The sequence below is a fragment of the Diorhabda carinulata genome, chromosome X, assembly GCF_026250575.1.
Source record: "Diorhabda carinulata isolate Delta chromosome X, icDioCari1.1, whole genome shotgun sequence".
NCBI classification, from domain to species: domain Eukaryota; kingdom Metazoa; phylum Arthropoda; class Insecta; order Coleoptera; family Chrysomelidae; genus Diorhabda; species Diorhabda carinulata.
This window is the reverse complement of record NC_079472.1, coordinates 11,345,966-11,366,029: the sequence shown is the minus strand read 5'-3', so window position 1 is coordinate 11,366,029 and position 20,064 is coordinate 11,345,966. Positions and strand designations below refer to the sequence as shown.

The 20,064-nt window shown below is 30.4% G+C and overlaps 2 protein-coding genes across 2 annotated transcripts in view; one reads left to right on the top strand and one right to left on the bottom strand.

Moving 5' to 3' along the window:
- The window catches only part of LOC130902370 (uncharacterized), a 66,498-nt gene extending 46,623 nt beyond the window's left edge, over positions 1–19,875 (top strand). Inside the window, exons 2-3 of the mRNA XM_057814472.1 lie at positions 7,432–7,592; positions 11,630–19,875. Of these exons, the coding sequence (XP_057670455.1) occupies positions 7,432–7,592; positions 11,630–11,689 (221 nt within the window). The 3' untranslated portion in view covers positions 11,690–19,875. The remainder of the gene's footprint in view (positions 1–7,431; positions 7,593–11,629) is intronic.
- Positions 1,200–2,337, bottom strand: LOC130902371 (cytochrome b-c1 complex subunit 8-like). The gene is made up of 2 exons (XM_057814473.1): positions 2,057–2,337; positions 1,200–1,420 (listed from the first exon to the last, which is right to left on the bottom strand). The coding sequence occupies exons 1-2, from the start codon at positions 2,208–2,210 to the stop codon at positions 1,248–1,250; spliced, it is 327 nt and encodes a 108-aa protein (XP_057670456.1). The 5' UTR covers positions 2,211–2,337; the 3' UTR covers positions 1,200–1,247.
- Positions 19,876–20,064: the final 189 nt, after the last annotated feature.

The following is a 20,064-nucleotide window of genomic DNA, read 5'->3' as shown; positions in this document are numbered from 1 at the left end:
CTGAAGACACAGCCAGTCGGCGCTGCTACTTGATTAATGTAGTTAAACGTATTCCTCAGTAGATGTCTTCTGGCGACATCTTCACTTCTACGTCTACTGAGGAATGTTTAATCTGATTAGAGACTCCGAACAGTGGTTACGACCTACTCCTTGTAATTGCGAGCCGTTACAAATGCCAATTAGCCAGGAAAGTAGTTGTTTTCTCCTTCATGGATCAAACGAATACCGGGTATTTCATCAAAGGCGGCGCCTTCGCCGAATTTCATAATTCTCTTATATCCTAAGCAGGGGCGGATTCAAGGTGGAGATGATGATTCGTAACAATTGTTTTGGTTTAAATGCAAAAAATTGTCGCGCTGCATTTTCGACATCTCCATTGGAATGAATTTTTTCCCTAAACAATAATAAATAGACGGTGCAAGGTCTGGACTAAAAGCTAGATGTGGTAGGTAGAGAATACCAACAAGTTCTTCGATCTTTTTCCTGCTTTCGGTTAACTGAAACTGGGCCTTCGCTTGTCTCGTGCCAGGCGTCTCCATCCATCTCTGCCGAGCCCGCCTTGCGAGTAGACCGTTCAGAGACGCGACGGCAACGCTTTTGGCCACACCAAGGATGCATTCTGGGCCCATTGGTGGGTTCGCCGATCCCAGTCTGGCGAATGAGTCCGATTCGTTAGTGACCGGGCACCCAAAACTAGCTGGATCTTGCAGCCATCACTCATAAGATGTACTTTCTTGTTTGGTGTCTTGATCCCATTCACTTCTACAGCTTATGAGGTAAACTTCTCCTCAAAGCTAAACTTGCATCATCCTGAGGCATATCCGTTCATCTAGTTCATTATTTACAGACGGTTTTTCTATGGTGATTCCGTTCTTTGAACATTTTAAGTTATGTTTTATCTACCACGCTTTCGATTACTATATGGAGAAGTGGGAGATTTAGAATCACTTCTAAAGCAGCTGTTGGACGGCTGTTTTCAGTTGCCCACCCGTTACTTGTCAAAGAATTAACGTAATCTGTTTTCTGACGAAATTGATGGCTCGGAGGGAGATCCGTTGAACATAATCCACCCTTTTTATATGAAAATCTAACATAACAACCGATTTTGTCGAAGGCAGCCCCTCGTTTTATTACCTCGAGGATAAATTTGTATCAAAAACAAAAAAGATCCGAAGTCATTTTATAATTTTTAATATTAAATTCTATAAAGAATAATACAGAAAAGTATGTAATGAATAATGAATTTGTTAATCACATTCATCATTTTCATTATTATTTTCATTTTCTTGCTCGGTAGTGCAACATTCGCATACTTCTGATTCTAAATCTTCTTCATGATCAAATTCTCCTGGTTGTTTTCGTGATATTCGTTCATGTAAACGATCCATAGAATAATAGAGTAAATAGCCCAAAGAAAACGCTTAAAACGAAGAAAATTTCACTTTATAAATTATTATACGAGGGTATGTCAGTCGGCTTGCAGCCATCGCAATTAGATCATTTCCACACTGTAAGTTGTCACACATAGCTGAGACATCGGGCCCTCACTGGTGTTTAGAGCTCAAAGAAGAGCGAAGGCAGTGTACCTTGAGCCAAAAAGGCCAGCTATTGAGAAGAAAAAGAATCGAAGCAATATTATTCGAGGGTATGTCAGTCGGCTTGCAGCCATCGCAACTAGATCATATAAACGCTGCAAATTTTCGCGATAATCATTTTTGAATCATGCACTGTATTTGAAGCGCATGAGCAATGTGTTTTTTGTTGACAAAAAACCTAAATTCTATAGACATTTATCGGGAAATATGTAAAAAATACTGAAATGACTTATTGTATGATATTCGCGTCAAGAAATGGGACTCAAAGAAATGAGTTAACGCCTTATTATTAATTCTACTTGTTAGCCTGCTTTGAAACTAGCCACTTCCTCGTGTACCCATCCACCTAGTGTCAAAAGGCAGCTAACTTTGAGCCAAAAAGAATGGAAGCTACAGATTTTTCATCAGACACTTTTGACCGCTTACGTGGGACTTGAGTTTTATTTTTTATAAAAACTTACGTGGCAGAATCCAAGGTGCTTCTTGGACGATTCTTCTTAACAAATTTCCGATTCGTAATGAAGGTACCATTTTCAAATGGTATGGGGATATTTTATACACCACAAGGTTTCTCATATGATGGAGATTACCAAAACGTAAATGTTCGTCATGCATTTTTATATTTTATGATATTTTAATCAAATTTAATGGCAGAATATTGATTATAGTATTAGTTTCTGCTTTGTTCCTCTCATCATTTGTCACAATTTGACATATTATACGATGTGGTGGGTTGGTTGATGTTTTTGTGAGTCTTACCAATGAACTAAATAGTGGACGTGATCATTAAATGTCAATTTAAGATGATTCCAAGTCATTTATTGGTGTTAGTGATGTTCTCTTCTTTATAAAGAACACCTCTTGAGTATTTTCCACGTTAATGCTAATTTTCCATTAGTCATCGATTGGTTCCCTGGCTCTCCGAAGTTACAATCACCTGTTGGGTGCTTCTGGTAGTCATGGCATTGACGTTTACGTAGATTGAGCTTGTTTTGGAACCTAGTGCAGATTTTGAAAAACTACAAGTTTCACGTATCAACTTTTTTAAAATAATTTTACCCTTATTTTAATCTTTGTGTTTTTTTCTCCTTATGTTAACGAATTTACATGAAATTTCATCTTCTTTTTGTGTTATAAAATTTGACATCAAAGATACTTACAATAATCGTTCTTCCAGGACTACAACATATCTAATACCCCCTGTATAAAAGCATTTACGTTGAAAATAACATAATTCGATAATTATTAATACGTACTTGTACATCTAAATATTATATTTATATCCCTTTCGGCCCCTTAGACGTTATTTGCCATTTAAGATCATTAGCGATAATTTTAGTGTTAAATATACAAAAATATTATTGAAATGTTACTTTTTAATTGTTTTTTTCACTAAATATTATCGACTTCATATAAAATTTCTTTTTTTTTATGTTATAAAATTTGACATCAAAGATACTTGAAATAATCCGTCTTCCAGGACTACAACATATCTAATACCCCCTGTATAAAAGCATTTACGTTGAAAATAACATAATTCGCTAATTATGAATATGTATTTGTACATCTAAATATTATATTTATATACCTTTCGTCCTCTTAGACGTTATTTACCATTTAAGATCATTAGCGATAATTTTAGTGTTAAATATACAAAAATATTATTGAAATGTTACTTTTTAATTGTTTTTTTCACTAAATATTATCGACTTCATATAAAATTTCTTTTTTTTATGTTATAAAATTTGACATCAAAGATACTTGAAATAATCCGTCTTCCAGGACTACAACATATCTAATACCCCCTGTATAAAAGCATTTACGTTGAAAATAACATAAATCCCCAATTATGAATATGTATTTGTACATCTGAATCATATATTTACAACTTGCTCAAACCCTACAACGTTATTTTAAAGTTGAATATTATACAAAAATTTTTGTTATAGGGTGTGACATTAATGAGACCTAAAATAATCCATTTTCCAATTCTACAACATATCTAATACTCCTGTATGAAAGCATTATCGTTAAAAATAATATAATTCATTAATTCTAAATACATTTGAAACATCCCTTGTACACTATATAGTCACTATTTAATTTTTCAAGCATTAAAGTTTCTAGTAAATTTAGGATCCCCTCTTATACACAACTATAACCTATATTAGAATTTATTTTGGAAGAATTGAATAAAACTGACGTCAACCATCGATATTTATTTATAAGAAATGTTATTCTATTAAAATAATCGATAATAGATTAAAATAGAAATTACTTTACCCAAAATGAAAACGAACCCCTTTACGTCAAACGTACGCTCATGTTACACGAAATCGAACCTCAATTACGTGTATCTCCGCTATTTCGAACGTTAGCGCCATCCTGCGGTGTGGTGATACAATGAAAATAGAGAAACATCATTAGAGCGATATATCTGACAGGTGATTATACAATCGATTTATAGTGTATCGAATGACGATATATTTTGTTAAATGTGTCATGTATCAAAAGAAATCATTTGCGGTTATAAATCTGACGAATTTTGATTGAATACGTCATATTTAATGAACGTATTGTTGGTTGCATACTAAGATGGTGGTTATTTTAATTATTTATTATATTTTTATATGGAAAGTTATTAGTGACGTAGTTTGTAGTAGAAAACTGAAGAATAATTTATTTGAAAATGAACTATTTTTCTTCGTAGAAAGGGTGTAGATATTAAAAATACATTTATTTCGATTGGTAATATGCTAAAATGTTCGCGTGTTCTTTGTTTTCGATTTAGAAATAAGCAAAACGAGATATCGTGTTGTCGTACAAGCTGAAGCAACAGTCAGTTTCGTGTCTGGGTTTTCCTTTCGTGTATTCATTTATATAGAAGAGGTTTTTGTGTGACACTCCTTATCACTATGATTGCTTAGCTATACTCGATTTTTTTCCACTGTAAAACAAAAAAAAATCTCAATTATAAAACATCCGGAGATATAGAGGTGGGTGTTTACGCATTGTTCTTTTGTAACTACTCATTTATAAAGTTAATATATCGTCGAAATTCTTCTTTTTCGAATTTTTTATCGCAATAAATCCAGTTATTAAGGACCCGAAACAAACAAGGAAACTCGACAATAACATCCCCCCCAAAAAAAGTTATAAAACACCCTCGCTCTAATACTCTGTAATAATTTAGGACCACATTAAAAGACAAAAGCGACCACTCAGACACCATCTCTCCATCTATCTCTTTCTCTCTCTATCGTTCTTTACTGAAAATGTTGTTTCAGTTTGTGGGTGTTTCATCGTTCGCCAAAGGCGTCGTTGGATAACAAAAAGAAGAAGAAAACGGTTTGAGATGTTCCTAGATTCGTTACCGACGAAATTAATCAAATCCTCTTTAATGGAACACGATGTTATTGATAGATCAATTACTTACGACGATTTAGGAATATACAGTGACGTCACTAGTTTTATATATTTATTTACGAGGGTTCATCAATATATAATATATTATAATAATGAATTCGTTAATAGAAGTATTTATACTATTTTGTCTTTAGGTTGTGAGCATTTTTTATTCCAAAAGTTTTAGTCTATGTCTTTAAATAAAAGGTGGGGAAGAGTGGGAACTCTGTTGAAAAAATGCACATAAGTCCGGTTCTGGTTATTCGATGTATAAATTCTAAGCAATTTAATTTGTAACGTGAATGTTAGAGGGCGTTGTTTCATATTTTAGATATTGTGATTTCTTTTGACAAAGTTAATTAGAATAATAAAAGTTTGAATAGGACTAGTTGCCCACCCTGTATATTCCGTGAAACACAGAAAAGCAAGTAAAAAAATCCGATTAAAGATATAAATACAATGATATACAAAGGTTGTTTGTATAGTTCCACACCTCAGCTGGAAGTACTTCATAATAAAATTGGGAAATATACGAGGTGTCCCGTATAAGAGTAAACGAAAAGCCATTTTGGACGCTAAATTTCTATTTGACATTGATATAAATGAATCATTGTCAGAATGAAAAAAAAATTGAGTATCGAGCTCATTTAATATCCGTATATAGGGTATTTACAAAAAGTTATATCGAAATAAGCTAGTTTTTCAAAATACAAAAAAAACAAACCATATAATTTTGTTCCGGTTTGCGCCTCGGAGCTGTCAAAACGTATAAATGTTTAGTTTTAATAAACATAACGGGGTGAATTTGAACGAAACATATTTGCGTAAATAACCCGAAGGCATACGTGCCCGAACTTAGACAAAACTAATTAGGATCAGTTGTTAATTAATATTTACGAGTAATGCACGGTATTATATGTTTAGAAGGTTAATTAGACTTTGGAACATTAGCAGATATCAAATGAATCTGCGCACTAGTCATTTAATACTTCCGGTGATATTTTAAACGACCCGAGGCGTCATACGCCCACAGATACAACAGAACCGTACAGTGTATCAATATAACGCTCATTTACGATGTAATTTTTATAAAAAAGTGTTTTAATTATGAACATCTGATATAAATAATGTTTTATAAGAAATAAATGTACATGAATTTGTTTTTTTTTAAATCCAGATCATTTTTGCTATGTCATAGCAATGTTGGTAAAAGATACCATCATTTGGACTTCTGGTAAACCCAGTTCATCAGAAACCACAACCATAGAGACTATTTGGACTGGAAAGACCTCTATGGACATTTAGTAAACCTACTAAATCAAAAACCACAACCATAGAGACTATTTGGATTGGGAAGACCATCATTTGGACCCCTGATAAACCCAGTTCATCAAAAACCTCAACCATTTGGACTAAGAAGATCATCATTTGGACATCTAGTAAACCTAATTTATCAAAAAACACACTCATAGAGTCTATTTGTACTAGAAAGGCCATCATTTGGACCTCTGGTAAATCCAGTTCATGAAAAACCACAATCATTGAGTAGACACAATAACCGTAGACTCTATTTGTATTGGAAAGATCTCTTTGAACACCTAGTAAACCTACTTCATCAAAAACCAACACCATAGAGACTATTTGGACTGGGAAGACCATCATTTGGACCTTCGGTAAACCCATTTAGTCGAAGACCACATCAATAGAGACTGTTTGTCTGGGAAAAATATCATTTGAAATTTTGGTAAATCCAGTTCATGAAAAACCACTACAATAGAGACTGTTTGGACTGAGAAGAACATCATTTGGACCTTTGGTAAACCCAGTTCATCGCAGACCACAATCATAGAGATTGTTTGGACTAGAAAGATTATTTAGACATCTGGTAAACCCAGTGCATCAAGCACCACAACCATAGAGATCATCCGGACCAGGAAGACCATCAGTAGTGGCATGTATAAGTCCAGATTTTGACTATTTAGTGATGGTAATAGTAGTGCCTTTAAATAGGGATTACCGACTATTTGGCAAGAACCACAAATTCATCTCAAAGTCCTATTTTTAAAACGTGAACAGTTTAGAAACCAAAAATTCAGCCAAACAACATCAAAATTATAAGAATCGAATAAGCAGAACCGGACTTATGGGTTTTTTTCAAAACAAAGTTCCCACTCTTCCCCACCTTTTATTTAAAGACATAGACTAAAACTTTTGGAATAAAAAATATCCACAATTTGTTGGAGAATTCGATTATTGTATATAAACTGTAACCTTTGGATGTGGATTTAAAAAAAAAATTGTATTGGAATTGAATACGAGGGTTGCTACATAAGATCGACAAATGCTGGTGTACCATTCAGAATTGACCAAAACAGGCGACCGTTTGCTTCGATGTGCTTCGTTGGAGTTTAATAAAAGTTTTTATTTACAGAGTGTCCTCTAGCTGATGACGGAATGGAACGATTTGCGTGTCCGACTCCGGATAGACAAGGCAGATATCATTGTATAGATGACCATGTCCTTTGTGACGGTTTCGTCGATTGTCCTTCGGGAGAAGACGAAGATAGGCAGTCATGTATGTTCTTTAAAACGGTAAGTTATTATCTTCTGCTTTACAATCGTGGCAGCACGAAAATTTTATCTAGTTTCCGTATTTACCGGGAAGTTGTACAAAATGGAGCGGATAAAAGTTTATGAGAGACTTTCATGTCAAAAAGAAAACAAAAATATTAATAGTTCGATATTATTTATAGATGCAGTTGGTTATTTGTTTGGAGACTATAAATTTTTATTAATATCGTAGATGGCGCTCACCAACTTACACTGGAATTTCATAGTTGAATTTACGAAGTTCAAGAAAAGTTTAAAATCGACGTTGTTTATTACAGATACTTTTAAAAAGTTAGGTTAGATTTCCTCATATATTAGTCTTATAGTTAATACGAGGGGCTTACTGAAATTTTTCTGAAACTAAAAGTTTTTCCTTTCATCCTTGTCAAATTCCGAAATAATTCGACGTATGTTGTCAATGTCCACTGCGCTTAAGCTTAGTTAATTTTGCTTTTAATATTATATTTTAATATAATTTAAACCATTTCTATGGGATTAAACATATCTACGTATGTGCAGGAGTCTTGTAAATGCTACTCGTTTTACAAAAATTTCTCTTCGAGTCCATTATATAAATTTTATAGCTGTGTCATAATACCGTAATATTTTTATTATTTATTCACACTTTTTTTATTCGTGGTCTTAATTAATAAACACCGTCTCTTACGTTACTAATTTATTCAAACACTATACACTACACTAACTTATAATAATTCACTTAACACTATCACTTAACTAACTAATAATTTATTTAAATTTCATCAAGAAAAACATATAAAAAGGTCTTAAAAGTAAAAAGTTGAATGAATTTTCAATAAATGAGCTCTGGATGTGTGCAAACAAAGTCAATTACTTGAAATTAACACTGTCTCTTACGTTACTAATTTATTCAAACACTGTACACTACACTAACTTATAATAATTCACTTAACACTATCACTTAACTAACTAATAATTTATTTAAATTCCTCGGTTACTCCTTATATATCCCAAAAGTTTTCTAAAAATTTCTAGAAAATAAAGAAAAAAAACAAATAAATGAGTAGACCTTCCTAGGAATTATTCAAATGAAACAATGTAAATAAACCGCCTGCTATAATAAAAAGTTTTATAAAAAGCACACATCAAAGGTCGATATTTAAGAATTCTTGGTATTTCAATCGTACTTAGCCGAAGTTTAGAAATCCATAATACCAGGCTCAAGGACCCATTTCTCTTGTTTGTAATATTACATTTTCTGTCAAAAATGGTTAAATCGTCTTCTGAAAATAGCGTTTTTAACTTTTTTGGTTTCGTAAAAATAAGGAATCACTTATAAATCATTCAATAATCACGTGATCTACGTGATAGGTGGCTTAGCATTATCTGCTTCATATAAAACAAAGAACCACTTATAAATCAATACATAATCACGTGACTTACGTACCAGGACGTACATTATCATCCTTTTTATGGAAAAAAAAACGATGAACCACTCACAAATCATCCATTAATCACGTGATTTACGTGATAGGCGGCTTAGCATTATCCGTTTTATAAAAAACAAGGAAACACTTATAAATAAATACATAATCACGTGACTTACGTATCAGGACGTACATTATCATCCTTTTTATGGAAAAAAAAACGATGAACCACTCACAAATCATCCATTAATCACGTGATTTACGTGATAGGCGGCTTAGCATTATCCGTTTTATAAAAAACAAGGAACCACTTATAAATCAATACATAATCACGTGACTTACGTGTCAGGACGTACGTGATGTACGTTATCATCCTTTTTATGAAAAAAAAACGATGAACCAGTCACAAATCATTCAATAATCACGTGATTTACGTAATAGGCGTGATTTATTAATTTTTAAAGGGTTTGAAAAAACCAGCTGGGCTAAGATTGTAGATTTAGAAGAAGATAGATTGGAAATAATCATTTTTTTTTAATAAAATATCATTTTCATCAAAAACTTATTAAACTCCCTTCGTATTAACTTACTCCTACCAGATAAAACTCCATTAAATGAAGAAAATAACAATTTCCGGTCCTGTCACTTTACGTCATTTATAAATAAAATAAGGTTAGGTTACAGGACTTGTCAATTTACGAAATACGACCCTTGTAACTCAATAATGTCAATATAGAGTTGGGATATAATATATTGAAATTGAGGTTAGAATAGTCGTACTATTTCTATCATTTATTAATTTTTCTCAGTGTATGTATCAATATAGGTGTCAATAATATCTATAACTCGCTAGAGGGCTTGAAATTCCCATTTAGTGAGCCTAAAACATGACGTAATTGAAATAGTAACAAAACGCGATTAATTTTGATCTTGAAATTTAATAGATTCATGCTTGGAATATTTGTAAAGTCAATAAAGTGCCAATACCAACAATAATAAGCAATTTGAACAGTTTCACCATTCAATGTCTACCACGACGCCATCATACTCGTGAAAATGACGTTAATACCGCACTCGACAGTTTTCACTGAACTAGAAAATAAAACCGTGTTTAATTATATAACAAAAACTTTTTAATCACATTGTACTTTATTAAAAACTAAAATTTTATGAAGCAAAGTTGAAAACGTCCATTTTCTAAGAACTTAACCGATAAAGTAGGAACTGTTTTTATCTACACATTGCCGTTTATGACCGTTTTAAACATTTATGACCGTTTTAATCTAGTACTTGACTAAATTCACCTCTATTTGTATATTTAACATGGAAATAACAATAAGACTATTCAAAACATTTGTGTACGTTGTCGATTTGCCCAAGTGACATACCGTTTCGAAAACAAACACATCCATAGTGACTATAAAGGAAAACAATTGTAAGAAAATAGTGGAATTTATTGTCGGTAATAAAATAAACGTGGCAACATTGTTGAATAGACGACGATTTAACAAAGATGACTAATAGGGTGAAAAGTAATGAATTTATCACGAAGGCGCCAAATTATTTATCGAAGTGATCGGTTTGAATCATATTTTCATTTAAGAATAGAGTTTGTAAGTTATATACAGGATGTATTTCATATTTGCTCAAGTTTTTTATTAAAAAATATAATAAATATAACTAGAAATAAGAAGTACCTCATAAGTTCAAAAATCTTCCAAAATGGCGCTGGTGTAGACAAAAAGTATGTTATGAATGTAGTCATTGCTTTTTTTATATAAAAAATTTGATCATTTTGCGTTAAAAATTTGTACGGGGTTAAATAAGGCGACACATTTCGACTTTTTTTATATACACGGATTGTTCTCCCTCCCTTTACCCTCCGTACATACAATATAAATATTAATGCACAGCATAGAACTAACAGATCAACGTTGCCAGACTTTAAAAAAAAGTAGGATCACACCTGAAACTATAATTTTATATATATTATATATTTTTTTATATCATTGACAGCTTTTCTAGTTCCAATGTTGCCAACAAGTCATAATTTGATAAATACCGAGTTAGGTCGACAATTTGTTCGAAATTGATTTTCTATCAAAATAGACCTAAAATTAAAAAACATTATCAAGAAAATCGTATAAAAAAGTCTAAGAAGGAAAAAAGTTGGATGAATTCTCAATAAATGAGCTCTGGATGTGTGCAAACAAGTCAATTACTTGAAATTAAGTTTGGTATGTGAACAACAGGTCATAATTTGATATCAAAATAGGTCGAAATTTTTTTCGAAATTAATTTTCTATCAAAGGAGCCCTAACATAAAAAGATTTTTCAAGAAAATCAACCAAAAATATTCTGGATGTGTGCAAACAAGTCGAATACTTAAATTCAAGTTTGGGATGTGTGCCAACAAGTGAAATGCTTGAGAAACAATTTAATGGATGTGTGCCAATAAGTGATAATTTGATAAATACCGCAATAGGTCGAAAATTTTTTCGAAATTAATTTTCTATGTAAAGAGACTTGAAATCAAGACAAATAATTAACAAATTTATATAAAAAGGTTTCATAATATGTGAAGTTATAATATTTGTATTTTTTTTTTTATAGACTAAAGCACACCTGGATGTACTAGCCGACGCGCTACTTCGGTGGGCTCGCGGACGTTAACCCCTTCCCACATCTAACTAATCGGGTCGGCCATAGGCGGATATTAAAAAAAATGTCAGGTCTCTTTTAAAACGCCTATGACTTTCCCTAATCTCCCTAAGCGTATTCTTCAGAGAGCAAAAAGACTTTGCTGGCAGCAGCTACAGACACCGACGCTAACAAATTCTTCTTCTTTTTCTTCGTTTTATCAAAAATTAGGTACTTCGGGATATATACATTAGATCGGGTGTCGTACTGCGGCTGGCGTTACATAAATATTTCCCAAAAAGGCATTCCGATTTATGAAATCTCTCTATTAGAACGAAGGCCTTATAATTTATTTTTCGTATCGAACCAAAATGGTGCTGTAGTGTGGATTCCGTTTATTTTCCTCATACAGATCTTGTTAGAAATAAAAATGTTGAGGTTATGTTGGTATTTGTTATATTATATCACTGTTAATGTTAATAATATTCTAAATTAGACTATTAGGGTATTGGTAAATTCTGATTAGCAAATGAACAGTGTATTATCATCAGTTTTGCAATTTCTTATAATATTTGCACGTATCTAAAAGAAAAATTTAAAAAAAAAATCTAGTTATTAGTATAAGTGTCCCAAATATTCAATTTTAGCTTTCGATGTTTCCATTTCGGCACATATATGAATTGAGAAATTGTTGAACTTTGATCAAATGTTGAAATTTCGAGTGAAATTCGTAGGAGGCTGGGATATTGGCGAAAATAAATGAAAATAAACGACTTATCGGCTTCGGTAGACGATGTAGTTCGTCCTGAGCCACTGAAGCCGAACAGTTGGAACCGAACGAGTAAATATTTGAACCAATATTTTTTCAAAACGATTTTACTCTTAATTGACAACAAAAATCGGGAATGAAATTTGAAAAAAAGAAAATAACGTGCTAGTCAGAAGATAGGTTTCCGTTTGCAAAACTGAAAGTCTGAAATCTGTTGAATTTATTATTAGTTAGTATTTTTAAAATAGAATATGAAACCTAAATTCAATTCAAAATAAAAAAAATATCATTGCTTGGTATATTTTGAAGGAAATATAAACGATTACGTCTTTTTCGTAATAGGAGTATTTAGGTTTCGTAATAATTTAGTCATGTAATTGAGATACTGGCCTATTTGTAGAAAAAAAACAGTCGATATAGACGTTATAGTTGAAAGAAATTACTGAAACACAATCATTTATCGCCTAGTTCTTCATTTTTGTTTGTAATCGAAGGGAAAATGTTACCCTGGAACTGAAAGTTTACTAAAATTAATCTTCAGCTATAGAATAGATTTATAAATCTATTAACACAGTCTAAATAAGGTTTTTTACAATGCGGAATCATATAAATCCCATTTTACAACTTCCAATTACAGCAGATTATCGTTAAAAGCATTATTTAATATTAAATCAATAGCAGATACAATCATAAAATTTATAGGTATACTAAATACATTAGCACAGTTTCAAAAAGGCTCCTGGAAGTTATTTACTACCAGACTTGGTTCAAAATTTAATGAGACATCATTTTTCCCCACTAACTTTGGCAGATTGTCGTTAATATAATTTTATTTATATTAAATTAATAGGAGATATAATATTAAAACTTGTAGGTCTTCTAAATTTACTATTATCATGTTAACAATCTTATTTACTGCGTGGATTGGGTCAAAATTCAATGAGACATCATTTTTTCTTCACTAACTTTGGCAGATTGTCGTTAATATCATTTTATTTATATTTAATTAATAGCAGATATAATATTAAAACTTGTAGGTCTTGTAAATTTACTAGTATCATGTTAACAAGGTTATTTACTTCTAGGATTGGCTCAAAATTCAATGAGAAATCATTTTTTTCTTCACTAACTTTGGCAGATTGTCGTTAATATCATTTTATTTATATTAAATTAATAGCAGATATGATATTAAAACTTGTAGGTCTTCTAAATATACTAGTAGCATGTTAAAAAGGTTATTTATTGCCTGAATTGGATCATAATTCAATGAGACATCATTTTTTCTTCACTAACTTTGGCAGATTGTCGTTAATATCATTTTATTTATATTAAATTAATAGCAGATATGATATTAAACTTGTAGATCTTCTAAATATACTAGTATCATGTTAACAAGGTTATTTACTACCTGGATTGGTTCAAAATTCAATGAGACATCATTTTTTCCCCACTAATTTTGGCAGATTGTCGTTAATATCATTTTATTTATATTAAATTAATAGCAGATATGATATTAAAACTTGTAGGTCTTCTAAATTTACTATTATCATGTTAACAATCTTATTTACTGCGTGGATTGGGTCAAAATTCAATGAGACATCATTTTTTCTTCACTAACTTTGGCAGATTGTCGTTAATATCATTTTATTTATATTAAATTAATAGCAGATATAATATTAAAACTTGTAGGTCTTGTAAATTTACTAGTATCATGTTAACAAGGTTATTTACTTCTAGGATTGGCTCAAAATTCAATGAGAAATCATTTTTTTCTTCACTAACTTTGGCAGATTGTCGTTAATATCATTTTATTTATATTAAATTAATAGCAGATATGATATTAAAACTTGTAGGTCTTCTAAATATACTAGTAGCATGTTAAAAAGGTTATTTATTGCCTGAATTGGATCATAATTCAATGAGACATCATTTTTTCTTCACTAACTTTGGCAGATTGTCGTTAATATCATTTTATTTATATTAAATTAATAGCAGATATGATATTAAACTTGTAGATCTTCTAAATATACTAGTATCATGTTAACAAGGTTATTTACTACCTGGATTGGTTCAAAATTCAATGAGACATCATTTTTTCCCCACTAATTTTGGCAGATTGTCGTTAATATCATTTTATTTATATTAAATTAATAGCAGATATGATATTAAAACTTGTAGGTCTTCTAAATTTACTATTATCATGTTAACAATCTTATTTACTGCGTGGATTGGGTCAAAATTCAATGAGACATCATTTTTTCTTCACTAACTTTGGCAGATTGTCGTTAATATCATTTTATTTATATTAAATTAATAGCAGATATAATATTAAAACTTGTAGGTCTTGTAAATTTACTAGTATCATGTTAACAAGGTTATTTACTTCTAGGATTGGCTCAAAATTCAATGAGAAATCATTTTTTTCTTCACTAACTTTGGCAGATTGTCGTTAATATCATTTTATTTATATTAAATTAATAGCAGATATGATATTAAAACTTGTAGGTCTTCTAAATATACTAGTAGCATGTTAAAAAGGTTATTTATTGCCTGAATTGGATCATAATTCAATGAGACATCATTTTTTCTTCACTAACTTTGGCAGATTGTCGTTAATATCATTTTATTTATATTAAATTAATAGCAGATATGATATTAAACTTGTAGATTTTCTAAATATACTAGTATCATGTTAACAAGGTTATTTACTACCTGGATTGGTTCAAAATTCAATGAGACATCATTTTTTCCCCACTAATTTTGGCAGATTGTCGTTAATATCATTTTATTTATATTAAATTAATAGCAGATATGATATTAAACTTGTAGATCTTCTAAATATACTAATAGCATGTTAACAAGATTATTTACTGCCTGGATTGGTTCAAAATTCAATGAGACATCATTTTTTCTTCACTAACTTTGGCAGATTATCGTTAATATCATTTTATTTATATTAAATCAATAGCAGATATAATATTAAAACTTGTAGGTCTTCTAAATTTACTAGTATCATGTTAACAATGTTATTTACTGCGTGGGTTGGGTCAAAATTCAATGAGACATCATTTTTTCTTCACTGACTTTGGCAGATTGTCGTTAATATCATTTTATTTATATTAAATTAATAGCAGATATAATATTAAAACTTGTAGGTCTTGTAAATTTACTAGTATCATGTTAACAAGGTTATTTACTTCTAGGATTGGCTCAAAATTCAATGAGAAATCATTTTTTTCTTCACTAACTTTGGCAGATTGTCGTTAATATCATTTTATTTATATTAAATTAATAGCAGATATGATATTAAAACTTGTAGGTCTTCTAAATATACTAGTAGCATGTTAAAAAGGTTATTTATTGCCTGAATTGGATCATAATTCAATGAGACATCATTTCTTCTTCACTAACTTTGGCAGATTGTCGTTAATATCATTTTATTTATATTAAATTAATAGCAGATATGATATTAAACTTGTAGATCTTCTAAATATACTAGTATCATGTTAACAAGGTTATTTACTACCTGGATTGGTTCAAAATTCAATGAGACATCATTTTTTCCCCACTAATTTTGGCAGATTGTCGTTAATATCATTTTATTTATATTAAATTAATAGCAGATATGATATTAAAACTTGTAGGTCTTCTAAATATACTAATAGCATGTTAACAAGATTATTTACTGCCTGGATTGGTTCAAAATTCAATGAGACATCATTTTTTCTTCACTAACTTTGGCAGATTATCGTTAATATCATTTTATTTATATTAAATCAATAGCAGATATAATATTAAAACTTGTAGGTCTTCTAAATTTACTAGTATCATGTTAACAATGTTATTTACTGCGTGGGTTGGGTCAAAATTCAATGAGACATCATTTTTTCTTCACTGACTTTGGCAGATTGTCGTTAATATAATTTTATTTATATTAAATTAATAGGAGATATAATAATAAAACTTGTAGATCTTCTAAATATACTAGTAGCATAACCTCGTTAAGTTCCTGCAGATTATTTACTACCTGGATGGGGTCAAAATTTAATCATTAATTTCAATCATTTTCGTACACTAATTTTGGCAGATTGTTCAAATATCTTCTACCTTATCTATGTACCTCAAATATAAATCAAAACAGTAATTTCAACTATTATTACTGACATTGCCCATCAAATCGTTAAAAAAACAGATCTTCAATGGATTGACCTGCCAATAAAAATCAATATTATTTTTTTTTCAATAATTATAATAATCTGTCAAATAGCAATAACCTATTCATGGTTAAAGAAGAGAATAACTTGACGTACTTCCCCCTTGTATGTTTGGTTGCCAATAAACTGGCGATATCGATTCAAATAAGGTATAGATATCCAGGTTAAATCGACCTTGTTTCTGTGCAATTCGAATTGAAAACAACAAAGCAGTTCGGGAAGTCAGTAACCTCTGAATTTTCGGAATATTAATCACCGCTAGACAAAACCTTGTTTATCCAACATCTCTACTTTACACAAGTAGAAAAAAGGAGAAGTAAATATTTCGTTCGTATCATTTCACATAGATAAAAAAGAAAAGCAAAAAAGTGCTCTCCATATTATAAATGATTAGGAGGATCGAATAAATTGTTATTTTTTTATTTAAAAATTATTACCAAGGTCGAACAAAAAATTCTATAAAACGTTTTGTCACATTACATATTATTACGAGGGACGAAGAAAAGGATCAATTAAAAAGTAGCAGAAATATTGATCATACCAAACTATTACCAGGGTTTAACAAAAAGTTTTGTATAATTAAAAATTATTACGAGGGAAGAAGAAAATTTTTCTGAATTGTTATTATTCTTTGACAATTATTACAAGAATCGATTAAAAGGTTTCATAAATATTGATAATACCAAAATATTACCAGGGTCGAATTAAAAAATTTATTGAACGTTTCATTTCATTACAAATTATTACGAGGGACGAAGAAAATTTTTCTGAATTGTTATTATTTATTAAAAATTATTACAAGGTTTCAGAAATATTGTTCATACCAAAATATTACGAGGGTCGAACAAAAAATTTTATGGAACGTATTGTCTCATTTCATATTACGAGGGACGAAAAAAACGATCAAATTAAAATGTTTCAGAAATATTGATCATATCAAAATATTACCAAGGTTGAACAAAAAGTTTATGGAAAATTTTGTCTCATTAAAAATTATTACGAGGGACGCAGAAAATGTTTCTTGTTATTTTTCATTAAAAAAATTACAAGGATGGATATAAAGCGATTCATAAATATTGTATTACCAGGTTTATGAAATGTTGTTTCATTACAAGGGAGGAAAAAAATGTTTCTGCTCCATTATAAATGATTACCAGGGCTGAACGAAATGTTTATAATACGTTTTATTGCCAACCGGAAATCTGCTTTGATAAGATTATTGGAGGTTATGTGATTGATTCAATATTGATCCTTATGGACTCTGTTAATTGAATTTTGTATTTTGGGAATAGAAATTTCGTTGCCATAATTATTGTTTAATGAAATAAGTACTAAGAGAATACCGTTGACGTACCGGGGCGCTCGAAATAGTAATATCTGTGATGATACAATGAAAACGCTTATATTTACCTCGAATTTAATTTTTTTATAGTGATATCTTTCAACTATAAATATAAGGGAGAGAAATCAAACCCTCAAACAATGAAGTAATCGAAATAATTATTATGCTAAGGGTCACCCTGCATCTTCCCATAATAATAGCCGAAAAAGAAGTTCCAACTGACTTCTTTTAAGGCATATATTTTCCCGACCGTGTTGAATTGCACAAATGCACCAAAATCGCACTACTTGCACCAACGTTTTCGTTTCAAAGTTCATTTTTAAGGCACAAAGGACGGCTCAGTGGAAAATTTCAATGTGATATATTATATAGAAAAAAAAATGTGAATCCTGCCACGGGACTTCTTAAAACAGTGTTTTTTCAAAAGTGACTCCATCATTAAATCGGTAGACTCCTTAAATTCGTTATAAAAGAATAATTTAAGTCAATTTATAGTCGAAGAAAAATTAGTAATAATGAGAAACTATATCAAAAGTAACCGACGCAATAATAATTTCGAAAATGTGGTTAGTTATGTTAAGAAGAGACACAATCACATTGTTCACCTTGTAACCGATCACAATTTCTTGAAAAAAAAAAATAAATAAATATTACGAACCCGTTTTGAAACTTAATTATAAAAAAAATGTGTTTTTCGTTATTAAATACGTTCCATTATCGAAAAGTAGTTCCGAAACGGCCGTCGTATCTTTTAAGGAGTCCACCCTGTATAAACCACCTGCACATAATATTTAAAAATGTGAAAAAAATATATTCTATAAATCTATATATAAATATATTTATTTTTTACGTGTTTAGTTGTAAAAATAAGAATACTAATTGTTCATATGAATGTTTATATTATAATTAAAAACAAAAAAGACACAATGCACTGATATCTTTACAATTTTCGTAGTTTTCATTATAAATGTCACAATGCACTACGCGCACAACCCTACGAACTATTTACGACGAAATTACCCCTATTTTTTTCTACAAACAATAAAAATAAAAAATTTGTATTATATAATTACTTCACGAAAACCCCCTGTATTATAAAATAATTAATTCATCAAGTAAACATCAAATTTTTCCATGAGAAGTTTTTTTTCACAAAATTTATCGATTAGAAATTCCAATTAACTTGAATTTTTTATAAATAAAATTAATTTAGAAAAAAAATCTAATAAAATTTCTATATATATATAGTGACGCCCTCTTTTATCGAATAGCAAAAACAAGCCACACATTCAAATTGTGACTACTGCACTCCAGTCAAATTAAATCACTATGGTAATAAATTTTGATTGTTACAGGGGTTGAAAGAAAATTATATTTTTCTGAACGTATATAGTCCGTAGCGATTTAGATAGCTCCCGATCCCAATTTCCATGTTCCCATATCCCATTTTTTACCCGTGACCCATAAAGCGCCCGCCGAATAAACGAATTTAGATTTCAAAAAATAAAAATAAAGTTGACAAATGTTTCTATTTACTGACGGCCTAAATATTTTTATAAATAGATTTGTTAACTGAACAATACCTGTTGATGTTTCCCGAAATAAAATAATTAAAAAAAAATGGCTCGTCAATAGCGAATTTAATTTCGTTTATTCGGATTTGTACTAGCTACTACATGTACATGAATATATTTTACTATAGTGTAATGATAATGTAAAAAAAAGTCGATAGCTTAGATGAGAAGATGCGCTAGAATGACGCGTAGAGATTCCGAAATGGGGTATCTCTAAAAGTATGGGGTAACAACTACTATCTATCCTGATACCTATAATATTGTAAACAGTAAACCTGAATATTATAAATGTACAATAAATGCCTCAGCCAATAAAATAATCTCGTTTTATTCCCTTCCTCTCAATTTCCTAATGAAATAATCTCGTTCTAATCACTTAATCACCAATCTATTGGTGGAATTGCTTGGTACAGTAAGTAAAACTGGAAATTATAAATTTACAATAAAATGTCTCAGTCAATAAATAATCTAATTTTATTCACCTCAATAAATTAACAAAACTTTTGGTG